The sequence below is a fragment of the Epinephelus lanceolatus genome, chromosome 16, assembly GCF_041903045.1.
Source record: "Epinephelus lanceolatus isolate andai-2023 chromosome 16, ASM4190304v1, whole genome shotgun sequence".
Classification (NCBI taxonomy): domain Eukaryota; kingdom Metazoa; phylum Chordata; class Actinopteri; order Perciformes; family Serranidae; genus Epinephelus; species Epinephelus lanceolatus.
Window position 1 is genome coordinate 31,221,591 of NC_135749.1, and position 17,924 is coordinate 31,239,514.

Below are 17,924 nucleotides of genomic sequence, written 5' to 3' on the forward strand. Positions count from 1 at the left end.
ACAGGGACACTAATTTATTAAACTGGTGCTGAACTAAATTTAAAAAAATGATTGTACTTCATCAGCACAGTAGGTCAATACTTGTTTTATAAAATGTTAACACTTAAATGATTTTTGTATCACTGTTGTGAATCACATGCATCACAACATGAAATCACACAAACAATGATAGGTTGTATCAGTGTTGCCCACCCCTATGCACACACACACACACACACACACACAAAATATAAACATCAATCCAAATGTATTTTCCAGTTCTGTAAATACTCTGTTTCCTTAAAAGTGATAAAATATTTGATTTTACTCAAGCAGAAGCAAGTAAGTTATGTCTTTGAGGTTTTTCTTAATCAGGAGTATGTTGTTGTTTTTTTGTTTCATTATATCTATCTTTTGATGTGTTTTAAGCTTCTCAGCACACTGATAGAAATGTTCTTGAAAATATTTGCTACTATTATTTGGGGACAAGGGATGTTTTCTCTCTTAGTTTTGTAACCATAAAGAAATTGAACAGCGATGTTCCAAATCACTTATTGTGTTGGTTAAGTTGGTGATTGTCAGATGAAGTTGCCCTGCTTTTTGTACTTTTGATTTGCTTTTCAATAAAGTGTCTAAAATTCCACATTTCTGTCTGTTTGTGTTTCCACATATTTGGTCACAAATCAGTGACTAGCTGGGATTATTTGAATACTGAGTATCCACTATTGTCACAGACTAAATGAATATCGCTCTGACCTTTAGATGTTAAACAAAGGACAGGAAGAACACAATTATTTTGCCAAACCTGTGATTCTTAACAGAAAACTTAAGGTGCAGTTTGAATTTTAACATGACAAGAACATGATATGCATGATTAGTATGAGACCTTTTTTGTGAAACTTTGTTTTTAGTCTCTTGAATGATTGGCTTCTCCCTCTGTTGGGAGAAATCAAAATACAAAGATATTATTAACATAGCATAGGGATTAGTGAGAAATAGAGTAAAATAAATGCTTGAAACTGCATCATGCATTGTTTATTTTATAAATGTGTATAACAATGATCCACTAAGCTTTTCTTGATGCAACATAACCAGACTCAGAGTGGTGCTTTGGATTTCCCCTGAGATAACCTGTTGCACTGAAATCTGCCTGGCAACTGATGACACAACTGTCGGGAAATGTTCCAGTTTCCAAATCAACCTTAATTTTCTGACTGGATGTTACCTGCTGTAGGTAACTGTTACAGTGTGAAATACCCCGAACAGATATAATTAGCTACTACACATCATATAGTTTCTGAAATAGCTGTGATAATTTGTGGCAAAAAACACCCATTGGTTTTTAACTTTTTTTTTAAAAAGCCATACATTTAACTGCTGACCCTTTCTTCACCATCAAAGTTTCACTTATAAGTGCCAGAAAGCAAACAGATCCTCACAGACCTGTCAAGATTTAGTTGCTTTTTTCACAATGGCCGATATACCTCCATGGGCAAAACCTGTGTGGCTAACTTCTGCATAGAAACAGATGACATCATAGCTGTTAGGACAAAAAATATATTGCATTGTGTTGCCATACCTACCTATATTGTCATTAAAATATAAAGCATGTATAACAATACTTAATACAAAAGTACTATTTACATTAAGTTATATTACCTAGTTCAGCAGTAATATATAAATATAAGTGAGATACAGTAAGACCAGATATCAAGAATACGAAAGCTTTAAAAAGAACTCACCTAACAGGTTTTGGAAAAGAGGTTTGGCACATCTTGCATGCTTGTGGGCACATTTCACTGACAAAAACACATTCTGTAATGATGAGGCAAGGCATCTAAATATTTCTTCCACAGCTCAATGTATGTAAAATATATCTTTAAAACCGCAACGTAGATTTACTTCATGTTAAAAGTGAGATCACAACAAGATCATAATGAAGAAGTGTGGCTGACAGTAAACAAAGACAGAGAAATGAACATGCCACCATCATGTCACACAGTGGTGTAAAATACCTTGCTCTGTCTTAAAAACTAAATCAAAATGTTCTCATTTTCGGGGACATACTGTCTGACTTTCATGAATGTTGTACCTGACACTTAATATCATAAAGCAACATGATGTATCAGTTCAGGTTAATCAGTGCAGGACAGAGCAGTGAGCTGAACAAAAGGTCTTTATTTGTGGCTGTGTGTTGCATTGGTAAGATTATGTATGTCAACATAAACAGTACCTCCATTACATAATATAAAGAACAATAACCATACAAACAGTCTTCACAATTTAAATCCAATAAAATGTAGGTTCATATGTAGAGAAATGAAATGGTTCTAAGTGGCATTTTATGCTCTGACAATTTATTGATCCAAAGTCAGAGACGGATCACACACGTCCTTAAACACTCTGCTGTGAGACAGAGTGGGGTTGTTCATTTCCAAAATCAATGTCAATATATTTTTGAGAAAATATATTGAAGTAGTTGTGGGGAAAAAAAGTTACATAATGTTAGAAAGACATATTTCATTGGACTGAACTGTATATAGAGGGTTGAGGTCCATCTGGGTTTAGGGGTCAAACTCAGAACATTCCCTTCCTGTAGCGGTGGATCAACTCAGATACGTCTTCCTTACACACCTTTATCCAGCCGTCCTCCTGCATGTGGTACACTAGACAAACACAAAAAATAACACACAGTTCATCACACATATTCCAACAAATGTACACAAAAATTAAGACAAACAACCTTTGTAAAGTGCTCACAGGTGTATAAATTTCAAGACTGTACAACATTTAAGCTTATTTTGTGCCTTTAATTTGGTAGAGAGAGGTAGAGAAATGACAGGAAATGAGGAAAGAGAGAGAGAGACAGGGAACAACATGCAACAAAGCTCCCTAGCCAGACATGAACCAGGTTGCGATTGTAGTTTATGTAGACGCAGTGCTTTAACATAATGTTTTTGTTTGGCAATGTTCATTTATTTTATTTCTCAAACCTCAAGTCAAGACAGACAAGTCCAGAGTCAAGTCCCAAGTCAAGGCCAACAGGTCCTACATCTTAAATGTTGGGTTTTGAGTCCTAAACAAGTCATAGTGCGCTCTTTACCAAATGTAACCTCTGGTTTGAGAGAGAAAGAAAAGAGAGAGAGGGGGCATCTCTGTCTCTTGATCAGCTTATATACTCAACAAAAATGAAGACAAACATCTCAAGTGGTAGTTCAAGCAACAGCCCCAGAGCCAGCGAAAATAAATATCAAATGACGTTTTCTGGGAATGACCAGGGAAATCTGGGCACTGGCAAGATGGAGGGAAGTTTATTCATTCACTGCCCACATTGTTATGATACAAAGCTGGTTGAAAAGAGGCAAAGTATTCCTTTAAAACTTAACATTCTCAGATTATACTTACTGTTGACCACTCCTCCAGAGTAGGCATCTCTGTGTGTGGCGTGAGCAATGCCCCGACGGCCCAGTTCATATGCCTCCTCCACCGTCATGTCTTCCCGGTAACCGCTGTCCACCACACCGTAGGCGTAACTGTTACCACAGCCGGTAGAGAACATACGGCCGGAGAGACGCGTCCCATTATCATCCACATAGTACAAACCAGGGCCCTGGAGAGGACACAGTTACTCATTATGGTCTGCAGAGAAATTATTGTTTTATATTCAGGCCTCAGTTTTTCACAAGGATACAACAATACTTCCAAAAAGAGGTGTGACAATAATAATGTGCTGTCTTTTTGGGTGTTTTCAAATTTAATGAGCTGCTTCATCATTGATGTCTGTGGTGTATCTTGTATCTATAAATTTTCTTTTCAGGATTGTCTTTGTTAGGATTTCAGGCTCGGACTCCTAAAGAAATAATATTTTAATGCAAGAATATTGAGATGTATTCCAGCTGGTGACTTTGGAACCAAATACTTTTTGTGTGCCATACTGATATGTAGTTAGTTGTAAACTGTGGGTACATTTTTTTTGCTGTCTGTACCCACTTCCCTGTTTTTATTGCTATTGGTTCATTGGTTGCTTTATATATTCTTTTCTAATCTTAATGCATTTTACAATGATGAAGGCCATGTACTGTAAATATACGTAAAATGACATTATTTCTAGATGCTGCTTCACAGGAAGTGATAAAAGACACTGATTATAAAAAAGATTTTAATGTCTTTAGTACAGATTGTAAGACTGACACACACACACACATACACATAAACACACACACCCACAGCTTACCTCTTTGTCCCATCCACAGATCATGCTTCCCATGGAGAGGCCCATGCCTCTGTAACCTAGCATCATGTTAGACAGCAGCTTGGAGGCAGCAGCCACAGAGATCCTGTGGTTGTTCCTCAGTCGGTACAGCCTGGATGAAAAAATAATAAAATAAGTCACCAATATATTCATATGGAAATCAAATGACAAATCAATCAGTCATACAGGTTGGCCAAAACTTAGGGTCTGCCAATCCTGAAAAAAACAAACAAAAACAAACTCATGATACTCCTCCTGAATAAATACTGACTTTTCCTGACTTTTTTGTGCATCTTTTCAGTCAAAACTAGAATTAACACCTTGTGGTTGTTTGTCTCCTCCAACCATTTAAGTTGCAGCTGACATCCGTGTCTGTACAGACTCATATAGACTCATACAAGGGATTTGATAAAAGGTGTATTTTTTGGCAAAATGTGGAAGCATCACACACATCCTCCCAGTATAGCTCTGTTAAACAAATCAGGGTGATATGAGATGTGTGTTAGTTTTTTGTTGTACTTGATTGTTGTTGTGGAGCGTTTTGTTGTTAAATGTCTGTATTTAAGTGTAACGTATTTTTGTGTGTGGTTGTATTTGTCTGACAGTTGCCACGGACACAAAGAGAGTTTCTGAAAGGATAAATAAACAAAACTAATAAACTAACTAACCCTCAACCCATCAGCACAGAAGATTTATACAATCAGCACAATTTCAAGGTGGACACCCAAGATCAGTGTTACCAATTCAGTATCTGACCAAATATCTCCCCTTCTGTTCCTCAGTTATTATGTTGAATAATGGTCAGAAAAGTGTTTTTATACAACATTATGATGTCACTGTGGTGTCGACCTTTGACCTTCTGGATATAAACTGTCATCACTTCATCATTTTATCCTATTAGACATGCGTGTGTAATTTTGTGATAATCAGTGTGTAAATTATTACTTGTAAATTAAATAATACGTACTGTAACATGCATTTCATCACATGAACTCCACACAGGGAGACCTAATTTGGCCTAGGTGGGGCTCAAAGCCCAGACTGCTCAGATCTTTACTCAACTGCTGTATGAAAAAAGCTTTCTAATACATTTCTACATAGCACACATGCAGTGTGCTATGCAGTACAACACCAAAACGACAGATATATAGAACATTAAGGGATCAACATTCAAACACTGCATGACAAACCTGCATTCTTTGGCCAGGAGTCTCTCCCAGTACTGGCAGTCTGCGGCACTCCCTGACATGGTGCCCAGCAGGTAGGGATTGATCTCTATGACCTTGTTGACGTCGTTGGATGCTGCAGAGCCGTGACATATTTGGGAAAAGGAGACACTTTAGTGACCAAGATTACAGGTGGAAGCATTAAGCATCCCAGTGTAGCAGCACCCTGGTTACACCTGTTGCCTTATTGACTTTTTGTGATCATCTTGTTCATGGTCCCTACATTTTACATCTCAAAGCTCCATGCCTCTTTGATACCTTTGGTCCTTGAGTTGATGACAGTCTTTTCCACACAATGAACAGTACGTTGGCTGGGCAATATCACTGACTGGGTCATGCCTTTGTAGAGGCTAAAAGGCTGTCACTCAGGGGCGTAAATATAGACAGCGCAGGCAGTGCGGATGCACTGGGGCCCATAAGGTGGAAGGGGTGGCCCATGTGAAGAAGAACTCACATTAAAATAAAAATGGTGCTATTTTCCATACATGCCCTAAATAAGACAAACCCATCTCCATCATGGTTTTCTGGTTTTGTAAAACAGTGTCAATCTGTAACAAATTATAAACTTATTCTACATAAACTATCTAAAAAACTATAATTTACCAATAAAAAACTATCAAGTTAAACTAAACCTATTTTCTTTTGTAGATTTGTCTTATACAGATATGTGATGATGATTGCTGTGTAATATGTATGTTAATGTGTCCATATCAAGTATCTGCAAGTGGATGTAACGTAACAGCGGCAGTCAGACACACTGTTGCTAAAATATACACCTAAAACTGTGTGTGTGTGTGTGTGTGTGTGTGCTTCATAACTTGCAACTAGGGCATAATAGGGCCCCTCATAATAGCAGCCCACTGTAACTACCTTACGCCACTGCTGTCACTCTCTGTGAAATGAAATGATATGCTGAATTGCATAACTTTTCCCACACTTAATCCAACTTTTTGTGCAGTTCCACCTCTTCTAACATTTTCCAGGGATGGAAAAGAAGACATGCATTTCTTTATATGTGTATTTACCTAAGTAACGACCAGCTGAGGCTCTGGAGTCCACAGCCACGATGACTCCATGTCTGAACTTGAAGGCCAGGGTGGTCGTACCATGGTTCAGGTCTATACACACACCTCCGTCACGGCTGCAGGATTGGATAAACCCGGAGGGCTGGAATGAAATCATAAGAGGGATCTCAGTGGGGCACATGATGCGTAATGGCACTCTGTGAGTGTGTGTGTGTGTGTGTGTGTGTGTGTGTATGTGTATGCGTGTTGATAAAAGAACACGAAAGTGAAAATCTATCACTACCTTATATTCTTTGACAGTAACTCGTGATAGTTAAGATAAATGCATGATATGAAATTTCATGAGACGCAAACCTGCACCGCAAACTGAAATCCACAGACGCGTAAAATAACTTGAACCACACCGCGTCTGACGCTTCATGTTTGCAGCAGGTTTACCGGATGAGATTCTGAATATTATTTTCTTGCCAAAACTCGGTGAAATGATACTCACATCTACACCCAGAGGGACAGCAAATTCGTTAGTTTTGGCCCCGAAGTTGTAGTGGTTGGTTCGGTCGACGAGGTGCGTCTGTCCTGCTGGAAGAATCTGCCCACGGAGTTCAGCATAAGGCTTAAAACCAGTTACTTCGAACAGAGCCATTGTGTATTTAAGTTAAGAAACTATATTCTGATAATATTTTATAGTTTAGGTGTGAAGTTTTCCAAAATGACGAAGGTGACTGAAAGAGCGTCAAGGATAATTTCCTTGTGCGTGACAAAGGATTCGAAAGTGAAAGGGTTTATAAACTATTTTATTGTAGTCCTGTCCTCTCGAAATAACACGCCAAATTAGTCAGCCACACAAAATCTTTGCGCAAGTATGACAACATATATTCCTGCAATCTTTGCTGTAAGAAATAATTGATTAAAAACTCAAAACTTTGCAATATTCCGTTTAAATAAAAAAAAATGGCTCAAAACAGCATAAACCAATCGGAGTGCACGATTTTTTTCTCATCATCAGTCTCTATGCGGAAGTGCAGCACTCAGGTTTGGGGAAGCCTGCAGAAGTAATAATGATAATAGTAACCCCCAATCTAATGGAATTAGGGCAATAACATGTTAATGATGTAGTATAACCTATACATGACAATAACATGCAGCAATCTATAGGCCAGGGATAGTCAGCTTGTTTTACCTTGGGGCCAGTTTTGCAAGATAACAGTAGGCCAGGGGAAACAAACATTATATAATAAATGAATTGCATGTTTTTCAAAATTAAGATGGTTGTTGTCCTCACTCTTCTTAGAAAGAGGCAAATCCAGTAGCAGTGCAGCACAGCAGCCCCACACAGGTCAGGTGCATGCAGGGGATAGCCCAAGCCTCTGTGGTTCAGGGATCCTCCCCTGGCAGTTTAATAAACAAGCTCTATTTTGCCTTTCTAATGCACTTTGGCACCTTATTTACATTAAAAGTACAAAAATATTCCCAGTGTGAATCCATTTATTTTCACTGTAAATAAGCAAATGGTCAGTGAGCCACCTTGCACCCATGGGCACATTATGAGAAAATGGACCCCTGGGCACAGATATGCAAAGGGCCCCACCACCAAGACATACAGACTTTGTGGTGTTTTTTCCTCTTCTTTGTTGTTGTTTTGCATCTTTCTTAAGTCATAATGCATCTTTTTGTGGTTTTGTGTCTCTGTATAATTTAATGAGTCTTTTCTTGGTCAGAGTGACATTTTGTAGATGAAGGCTCGATAAGCCCATTGAGTAATTCATGCATGCTGGCACCCTCTGGCCCACAGGCTGTAAACTGACTATACTATAAGCTCCTCTTCACATTGGATTTGTTATGATAAGCACAGGGTGTCTATTTGGGGACTCAAATTTACAATCAAGTCAGTTAATAACTATAGAACATAAAAATAAATCAGGCAACTTCAAATGAAATTTTATTCAATGACGTTTTATTATAATCCCGATTGTAAAAACATGCTACAGTCTTCTCATTGTTGCCCGGTAGCAGTCTCTCAGCTAAATGTAGTACTAACTCCTGCAGTATTTCTGACCTTTTCCACATCACAGTGAAGCATAGCAGCAGAGTAGAAACCATGATGACAGTGTTTATCTAATATTTGAGATGTTTCACTTCTTATATTTAAAAATTAGTGAGTAACATATTAAATTGAAAGACTTTTACTGTTTATTGTTGTGGTATTTATGTGGTGAGAATGTACGTCGTGACTCAGGCTGTATCCATCTGCTGCACGGTCTCCTGTACAACTTCCAGCTTTAAGGGGACTTCTTTCTTTGTCAGAACCTGTGTCGTGCCTGGACGATATTTGTATTTTATTTTCCTAGGGGAGAGGGACAGATGGAAAGATGGGTGAAGCTTGTCAATCAATCATTATAGTTTTGTTTAACAGAATAAATAATATACTAATGTAGGTTTTCAAAATTATATATATTTTTTAGTGTGTGTTAAGTTGTTGAAGAATTAAAAAAAAGCTTAGGGGGGAAGTCGCAATTTAGCACACAAAACGTTTATGACAATAACAATATTCACTACTCACAGAGAAAAGAATAATCTGATTTGCAGATCTTGAATAAAGTCGTACTCATACTGGCCTACCTGTTGTCTTTGAACTCTGACACCTGGTAGGGTCTGATGTAGTCTACTCCCTGCCTGGTGATGACACAGATGTCGATGTTGTTGCCTGAGCCGAGGTCACTCATGATGCCTGCGTGGATGGCAACACGCACGAGCTCCTTCGCCTTCTCCAGCTGAGAGAGTTACAAGAATTCAGGGAGACGATGGGGAGAGGGGGAACCAGAGACATAGAGGAGAAAACAGAGTTATTCATCAGTTTTAAAATCCATCTACAGCAGTACCTAAATGCCTAGACACACTTTTTCAGTTTTTCTCTTTGGTAGCAGTCAATAGCAAGAAGAGAGAATGGTTCTTAACATTTTCTCAACTACTTGCATAACCAAGAGGGTTATTTTTATGAGATTTTAACAGTACGATTATATAGAATATATCATGGTTTCGTGGTATCATGATATACAGTATTACACAGTTATTATTATGATTATTATTACCACTATAACTACATTGTAATAGTTACAATGACCTTTACAGGAATAAAAACAGATTTTTTTTGCTTGAACAAAAACAGGCAGTCAAGTAGGAAAGGGGATGCGTACACACAAGTGAGATTCTCTGTGCAGTTGCATTATATTTTAATACTGCCGATAAGCAAATGGACACGATATAAAAATGGTCAACTGTCATATCACTGTATACGGTTTCATGTTATGCAGTACTGCTTTTAACTTAACTGCCACACTGCAGTCATTCAATTAAAGATGCCCAAAAATAAGTGAAATGATTTTGTGATCATATCTAAAAGATCACATCTAACAATAACTTTCACAATATGTAAAAACAGGTGTCAGGGTGGCGTACCTCCAGGTCAGGTTTGAACCCATCCTCTAAAATCCCAAGAGCAGCTAGATCACCAGATCCTGCATGGACACAAAGTGATGGCAAATGAAACAGACTGGATGTAGTGTGAGAGTGACTAAAACACAAAATGCAGCAAATTAATATGTATAATGTATTTTATATTGGTAAAATATAGAATCTCCGCCAGACACTAAAATAGAACAGTTTTTATATGATCTGGTATTGATAGTTCAATCTTTAACCATTTTATACATAAAATGACACATTTGAAACATAAAGCACAAAACCAGGTGGTTAGCCTGATAAATAACAGTCAGCATGGCTGAACAGTCAGAGAAATGAGCATCACAAAAACTCTGCCAGCAAAAAATCCCCCCAAAATATGTCACAATAACAGAACTGCCATTGCTTATAGAAAAGTATCATGTCACCTACCCATTGCAAGGTAGGGCACCTTATTTACACTCCCATATGGCCCCACTGTGTACAGGTGGTTCCCAGTGCAATCCACTCCTCCAAGTATAAGATTGGCACCAATTTGGCCGTGATACCTGATGGGCATAGAGAGCAAAACTGTGATTAACACCACAGTTAAATGACTTGTGAGTTTAACAAGTGTTTAACTCATTCACACACCTGTAGATACAGGTACATGTGCAACACAAACCTGTACAACATATCCTGTAATATGTTGACGGCCATGACGACTCGAGGGTTCCTCCCGCTGTTCAGAGAGAATATGGTGAGGTTGGAGGAGAGCAGCTCTGTGGTCTTCTCTGTATCTGCTGCTGTGCCTGCTCCACAACAACTAGGGAAAGTAAGAGAGAAATTATGTGAATGTGAAAAGAATATGAGGGAAGAAAAATAAAAAGGGTACTGGGAAGATAGAGAGAAGAGAGGGGAAGATCAGAGAGAAGAGAAAGAGCAAGACGTAGAGTGATGACTTCTTTTTCAAGACACTATTTTGCTTCAACAGACTCAGAAATCCATCAAACAAACAACAGAGTGACTGATTATACTGAGTAATCACTTTTGGTCTCAGTGTATCGTGTATGAGACTCACTATATATTTGGAGCAATGTAGTGGATCTTGGCACACATCTTGTCAGCCACCACTTCACTGGAGGTAGCTCTTGTGTCTGCTCCCAGCACCACCCCATCCTGCACCAACACAGACAAATTGAGATACTAGTAACCCAATTTATCATGCAAATTACATTTATGTGCCTGACATGCATTACAACAGCTCCATGGAGAAAGTGCTTATTTCTCATACAACTACAACTGTAGTTGCCCTTGGGCAAGGCATTAAAATCTCAGTTGATCCAGTGGAGCTGCCCGGTCACCAGTACAGGATAACTGTGAAAGAAGTGGGCAGCTTCCATATGAAATGTGTGCAGTGGACATTAATTGCATTATGTTTTGTCAAAGTTATGCATTGGGACTTAATAAAAAAACTTTGCCTTTTCAGTGATGCACTGAAAAATACATCTGGTAAAAGTGTTTTGGTGAATATTTTGAATTAAATATGAGTATTTTCATCAGTGCAGTTTACACAGCTTTATATACTCGCCTTGAACACAACTCCTGCTATGGTGGTGCCTGTTTTCATCGCTTTAGGTGTCTGTCCCTCACCAAAAAGGCCCTCTAATGCAGCATTCCTAGAGTGAGGGAGAAAGGAGGAGGTAACAGGGGGGTACGCCGCTTAATGTTATAGATATCCGTCAACACTTTATTACTATATTGTTTCATTGATTAAACTTATACGCAAACAGGAAAAAGTTACTTTCACTTTTGATCTCGATGAAAGCTTAGTGTAACTGCCAGTTTGATTTATTTTTTTTCTATAATAATTCAGTCTGCTGCTCAGAAGACATAGATAGAAAACCATACCTTGCTGCGTTGTCGAAATTAAACCCAGCTGCAGGAGTTTCGAGGACATTTGATAGCGCCATACTGGATCTGACTGCGTCTTCTCTGCGCGTCTCAGTGCGCCTGAGGTAGCTGTTCTGAGCGTCACCTCTCCCTCTTCTCTTTCGATTTTGGAGTGAAAATGGAGAAACACTGCACGGGCTCACAAGTCAAAGGAGTCAGCACAGGGGTGAGTAGATCCGACCCGGTTCACTTGTATCTTTCCTGAAGCAGCACCAGATCATATTACGCGTAAAAATGATCGATAATCGATTCCGCGGATGAACAGGTGATGCTATAGTACCTGAATAGTAAGCAAACACAACGTCAAATGACATCCACCGGACATTTCATGTGTTTTATTACAAGTGTATTGTTTACATGTCAGCTCTGAACTAGTTTATTCCTTACATTTCTATAAAGAAACAACTGGCTGCGCTTTCGTTTTCAGTTAATATCCACTTATAAACCATTCCTCCACAGAACTCAAAATCCCAGAATTCATAGCTTTGCTCAGTCTGCTGAATGGACGCGAAGCTATGAGGAAAAAAACGACATGTCTGTGATGCTGTATAACCCAATGTTATGTTTGTCTTCTCTCATATTTGGCTTAATATAAATACTTCTAAACACTCTCTTCTCCCTCAGACCACCATCCTGGCTGCCACTTTTAATGGAGGGGTCGTGATTGGTTCAGATTCCAGGGCTTCCATTGGAGGGTGAGGATGTTAACACAATACACTGAAGTTGCCATTATTGTTAATCACGTACACAGGACGGACTGCTTGATGACGTTCATGATCAAGATAAAATTTTTGAATGATATGGCAACTTCTCGGGGCCCCAGCTCCAGCAACTGCCTGCATGTTACATTTATCCAGTAAAACTACATTTTATATAAACTTCCAAATTTATTCAGTCAAATCTGGGGTAGATGGAAACCTGGAAAACTCTAAAAAAGGCAGATTTGAAAATGTGTCCTTTTGTAGAGCTTCCTCTCTCCCTCCTCTATCCTAGTGCTTCCCATTGATTTATTTAATTTTATTTAATAGTAGACTTGAACACTCAGCCCCTACGTGCCCTCTCTCTCTCTGTTTATCAGACAAGACAAGAATTAGCTAGCTAGCCACCCCACAGTCTCTTCTCCTCTCTTCCAGCCACTGTGGATTGCTTCCCTGGACAGAGAGCTGGCAGCAGCTCGGGGGAGGGACCTTAAGTTGGTGGTTATAGTGGCTCAGATATGGTCAGCAAAATCCCTCAGCGCCAGGTGTCACAGCAAGCTGGTGGCCAGCAGCAGCACCGAGTCTAACCTGTGTAACGGCAGCAGCAGAAAGTCTGCTGATCTGGCAGGAAGTCAGGGCTGTCCGGTCCCCCTAGCTGGAGCTTGCGCTGGCAGGATTGGGGCTGTTGCAGCTGCTGACTGGAGGTCCGTCTCTTCAGAGCTGCTGCACACTCTTCTTCCAGTGATAGTGGTGTGTAGCGGCAGGGACTGAGGTGGAGGAAACACTGTGATTCAAGGCTCTAGCTAACGTTAGCTACATAAACACCTGTGAGCCTTTAGCTCCAGTGCCGTAACAGAAACACATGAGGCCCCCCCGCAGCTAACCCGAGTGTGTTTAGCTCTCTGAAACACTTCGCTGGTATTGACAGGTGTTATGTTTAATGGAAAGACCATTTTAACCAATCAGAAGTCAGAGTCAATACCGGAATAGGGAAGTGCAGAAAATAAAAACAACCCGACCCACAAAAGTAGCGCGACCTAATTCAACAGCAGAGGCGCCTGAACGATCAACTACACTACCGCGAAAGCAGCGATGGGCCTGCCAACGGAGGTCTGACCCAGCCGGATCCAGGCCTGTTGCTGCTTTCGTGGTAGTGTAGTTGGGGTAGCTAGCAACAGGAGCAGCCCCCTTCGTTGGTCGTTAGGTCGAGCAGCTGGATATGCCATCCAAAGAGAGTAGATAGCACGCTCACAAATAAAGTTAGCACCAGCATGTTTGTCTGGTCTGCCATTTCACTAGCTATTTACCGTTGCTCTGACGTCAAACAATGGAGACAGGTAATAAAATACTGCGGTTATCCTATCTACACGCAACCGCTGGCACCGGAGTCTTCCAAAAACTTCACCCTGGACTCCGGTTTCAAAGAAATGCGGTGTTGGGGGCCCAAAAGTGTGGTTGCATGTGGCCAAACAGCCAAATCGCATAGAATAATACACGGTTTCAGAAATACACGGGTCCGTGTGGACTAGGCCTTAGTCCGTCTTCCTTTCTTGGGTTGCTTTGCAGTGTTCAGTTGTGTTGCTAATGCTGGAATAACAACTTTCACTGCAGGATTCTTCGCTTTTGAATCAGACTTTCACTGAAGTGACGTGCACGTGCATCTGTCTTTGTAGAATAGCCAATAGGAATGCCCTGTCTTTGAAATGACCTGTGATTGGCTAAAGTCTCCTGTTATGGCCTCGAGATTTTCATTAAAAAAGAATGAAAACACAGCAAAGAGGAGGGGTAGAAGTTTAGTTTTCTCTTAGACCATTTGAATTACAATATGCTCAAAGTTTATTATGGGATTTTTGCTCAGTGTGCCGAAATTAAACTGCCTACCACAGCTCTAAGTTTTTATGAATTGCTCTACTGAACTCAGTGGCTAAATGTAACTGTTAACTCAAGTACTGTTCTTTAATACAATCTTGATGTACTTTACTTGAGTATTTACATTTCATGCTACTTTATACTCCTACTCCACAGTTCAGAGAGAAATATTGTACTTTTGATTGCATTTTATTTGACAGCTAGTTTCAAGGTACTCGACAAAACACAATTTACATGTATAAATAAATCAATTAAATTATCTTAAAAAATATTGTGCATTGTATAGATTACACTATCCAGTGGTATAGGAAATTAAAATTAACTCGGCTTGACCTATAGCAGTAAAATGCTGCTTACACATTGATGCAACAGAGGTAAATATCCAATAATATAATGTGTCATATTATAACACTTTACAGGAGCCATTGTTCTGCATTAAGTACTTTTACGATTGAAACTCTGAGTAAATTTTGCTAATGTTACTTACATACTCATACTTACACAACATTTATGCGGGACTGATATTGCTACTTTTACTTAAGGAAATGAGTAATCTTTCCACCACTGATAAAACTAGCTTTCACTGTCAGCTACAAGTAAACTGAAAACTTTGATACTCATTCCATACATGCAGACATTTAAACCTGAATCAGAGGGTTGTCTATTATTTTCCTGTGAATGGTCAATAACTACACAGAAGCATGTGTAAGACTTCACTTCTATACTATGATGACCTGATTGTCTTAATGATAGCACATCTATCCAGAAGTTAAACAACGTCTCTTCTCCCTGCTGCAAATGTGTATGTAGTATCTGAGAGGTCTCTTTGCATTATGGCTTTGTTCATCCTCTCTTTGTCTCTCTTTTCAGTGAATATGTATCATCTAAGACAATCAACAAGGTGATTCAGGTTCATGACCGGATCTTCTGCTGCATTGCTGGCTCACTTGCAGATGCTCAGGCCGTCACTAAGGCTGCAAAGTTCCACCTGTCCTTCCACAGGTGCCACATACACTCATATGAATACTTTGGCACATATTACATACACAGAGATATTATGCTCATTACATTGAAATAATACTTTTTAATCCCACAGGTTATTTTGGTTATTTTTATTCCTCCATGACTCCTAGGCAAGGACAGTCATACACAGTTATGTGAATGCAAACTGACATCCTGTATGTGCTCCAACAGTCTCACACGCATCACATACAGCAGTGAAACCCTTTTCTATCATTGAATAAACTGATGACCCCTGACTAAGTGATGTATTTTATGGATATTTCATATTATATTTAATGCCTAACAGTGAGTGTACACAACAACTAATAAACTGTATGATTACCCCAAATAGTGAAGACAGTAATTGCAGGAAGTTTGTGTTAAATGAGAGATTTGGATGGATTTTGAGTCGATTATTACCTGTAAATATTGCATCAGGGTTTAGTTTTACTGATATTTTTAAGAACTTCAAAAAAAAATTCTATATTATGTTTTGTTTTGTTTTTCTTCATTTTTTAACAATCACACATACTGGACAGGCTTCTGTTTTTTGACAAATTCAGTATTTTCTTCTTTCCAATGGTTGGCAATTGTTCTATTAGCTCTTGGGGTGTTTTAACTGCGTACTTTGTCGATGCAGGAGGAGTGTGGAGTGTGACGGTTCTGTCAGTATAGCTTGTGTTTAGGTCTTTGGCTTTTATCTTGAATAATAATCTCAACTTTAACCTCCCACCCCCATTTGCAGTGTCCAGATGGAGACTTCTCCACTGGTAATAGCAGCAGCATCTGTGCTGAAAGAACTGTGTTACAATAACAAAGACGAGCTGCAGGCTGGCTTCATCACAGCTGGCTGGGACAGGAAGAAAGGACCACAGGTAGGTAGTTGCTATGAAGACAGCCAGATGTCAGAGAAGCAGTGATAATGACAATAGATAAGTCCACCTTGCAGCATTTAGATTCACTTCTAATATTCTCCATCCTTCTCCAGGTTTATGTTGTGTCTCTAGGTGGAATGTTAGTCGGACAGCCGGTTACCATCGGTGGCTCAGGCAGCACTTACATCTACGGCTACGTTGACGCTAAATACAAACCCAACATGAGCAGAGAGGAATGCCTACAGTTTGCCACTAATGGTACTGTTGTATTATTTTACTAACGCACCCAAACATTTGTGCTTGTTTTGTCAGTAAGTTCATGTCAGGATTCTAAAATATTTATTGGAATTGTGATTCAATGAAAATATGAATATGAAGGAAGGCGCTAACAGATGATGATTAATGCTTGGAAAATCTTTGCTGAGTTTGACACAAAATATTTAACTTAAGGTTTTATTTCAACATGTTACGATCTTCAGTAGCACGTGAAGTTTGCTCAGCTGTCACGGAAATAACCTAAATATGGAAATTTGACCTGAAATGAAAAGTAAGATTAATTTTCAGATTCACACTTAGGGGAATTATATATTGTTACATATTCAATATCCAAAGATCTGCAGTGTTGCATGTGCCTCTTTTATAAGAAGAAGGCTTCTGATAGGAATTAAGGGAAAGAGTTCAACAACAAAAAAAAATTAAGTTCAGCTTAACATTTGTTTTTTACTTAGCAGCCGTAGAAGCTGTATAAATATTACAGACTTCTTGTCTGTCCTTGTTTGACTTGACCTATATTTCTCCTGCTTGTTGCTCCGGTTTGTCTTCCTTCCTCCTCCGCCCTCCCTTTGTTTCACACCTCTGTCTCTGTGCTCACAGCTCTTGCTCTGGCCATGGGTAGAGACAACGTCAGCGGAGGCGTGGCTCATCTGGTGGTGATCACAGAAACTGGGGTGGAGCATGTAGTTGTACCTGGTGACAAGCTGCCAAAGTTTCATGATGAGTGACCACCTTTAAGCTACCAATAAAATTTGATTTTTTTTTCCAATATGGAGTAGTTCTTGAAAACCATAAACCACAGTTTCATCACATATTTGCTCTGTAGAACTGGGATGTAACAAAATATACATGCACTCATCTGAAGAATAAATCAGACACATGAAAATGAGTTATTTTGTTGCCAATGAAAAACTTTGACTAAACTGTTGAGTGCTTCTTATTATGGTAAGATGCACACTATTTTCCAAAATTCCACTCTTGACTATTGAAATGTAAGTATATCCATCTTAAAGCAATGTCTCTTTTTGTTTTTTAATGTGTCAAAACTACATGTTTTATGCAGTTTTTTTAATATAATTTGTGGAAATATGTTAAATAAAAAAACCAAAAAAAAACCTAATTGTCCTTCCTCCATCTTTTTTAAATTGAGTTCTATGTTTCAAAATATCTTAATGTGTCTGTGACAAGGCCATAGTCACAGAGACAACAGTGTGGGAGACCAAATCTGCTGGGGGGTCTGGTTCCTTCCACAGAAAAAAAAAAAAATTGAAAATCGAAAACTCATGTCCTATTATTTATCATAAGTACAGGAACACAGCACCATACATGAAATG

At 39.1% G+C, this 17,924-nt stretch overlaps 3 protein-coding genes across 3 annotated transcripts; 1 reads left to right on the plus strand and 2 right to left on the minus strand.

Annotated features, from left to right (window-relative positions):
• Nucleotides 1-2,137: 2,137 nt before the first annotated feature.
• psmb8a (proteasome 20S subunit beta 8A) lies at nt 2,138-7,266 on the minus strand. The gene is made up of 6 exons (XM_033637427.2): nt 6,976-7,266; nt 6,483-6,624; nt 5,422-5,533; nt 4,214-4,343; nt 3,385-3,589; nt 2,138-2,645 (listed from the first exon to the last, which is right to left on the minus strand). Exons 1-6 carry the CDS (start codon nt 7,123-7,125, stop codon nt 2,557-2,559), a joined length of 828 nt encoding a protein of 275 aa, XP_033493318.1. The 5' UTR covers nt 7,126-7,266; the 3' UTR covers nt 2,138-2,556.
• A 1,148-nt stretch (nt 7,267-8,414) lies between these two features.
• On the minus strand, nt 8,415-11,964 carry LOC117263780 (proteasome subunit beta type-7). The gene is made up of 8 exons (XM_033637428.2): nt 11,832-11,964; nt 11,512-11,599; nt 11,002-11,099; nt 10,606-10,746; nt 10,374-10,489; nt 9,939-9,997; nt 9,102-9,253; nt 8,415-8,826 (listed from the first exon to the last, which is right to left on the minus strand). Exons 1-8 carry the CDS (start codon nt 11,891-11,893, stop codon nt 8,715-8,717), a joined length of 828 nt encoding a protein of 275 aa, XP_033493319.1. The 5' UTR covers nt 11,894-11,964; the 3' UTR covers nt 8,415-8,714.
• psmb12 (proteasome 20S subunit beta 12) lies at nt 11,900-17,712 on the plus strand. The gene is made up of 6 exons (XM_033637429.2): nt 11,900-12,039; nt 12,498-12,568; nt 15,311-15,442; nt 16,188-16,317; nt 16,431-16,575; nt 17,191-17,712. Exons 1-6 carry the CDS (start codon nt 11,992-11,994, stop codon nt 17,316-17,318), a joined length of 654 nt encoding a protein of 217 aa, XP_033493320.1. The 5' UTR covers nt 11,900-11,991; the 3' UTR covers nt 17,319-17,712.
• The last annotated feature ends 212 nt before the right edge of the window (nt 17,713-17,924 follow it).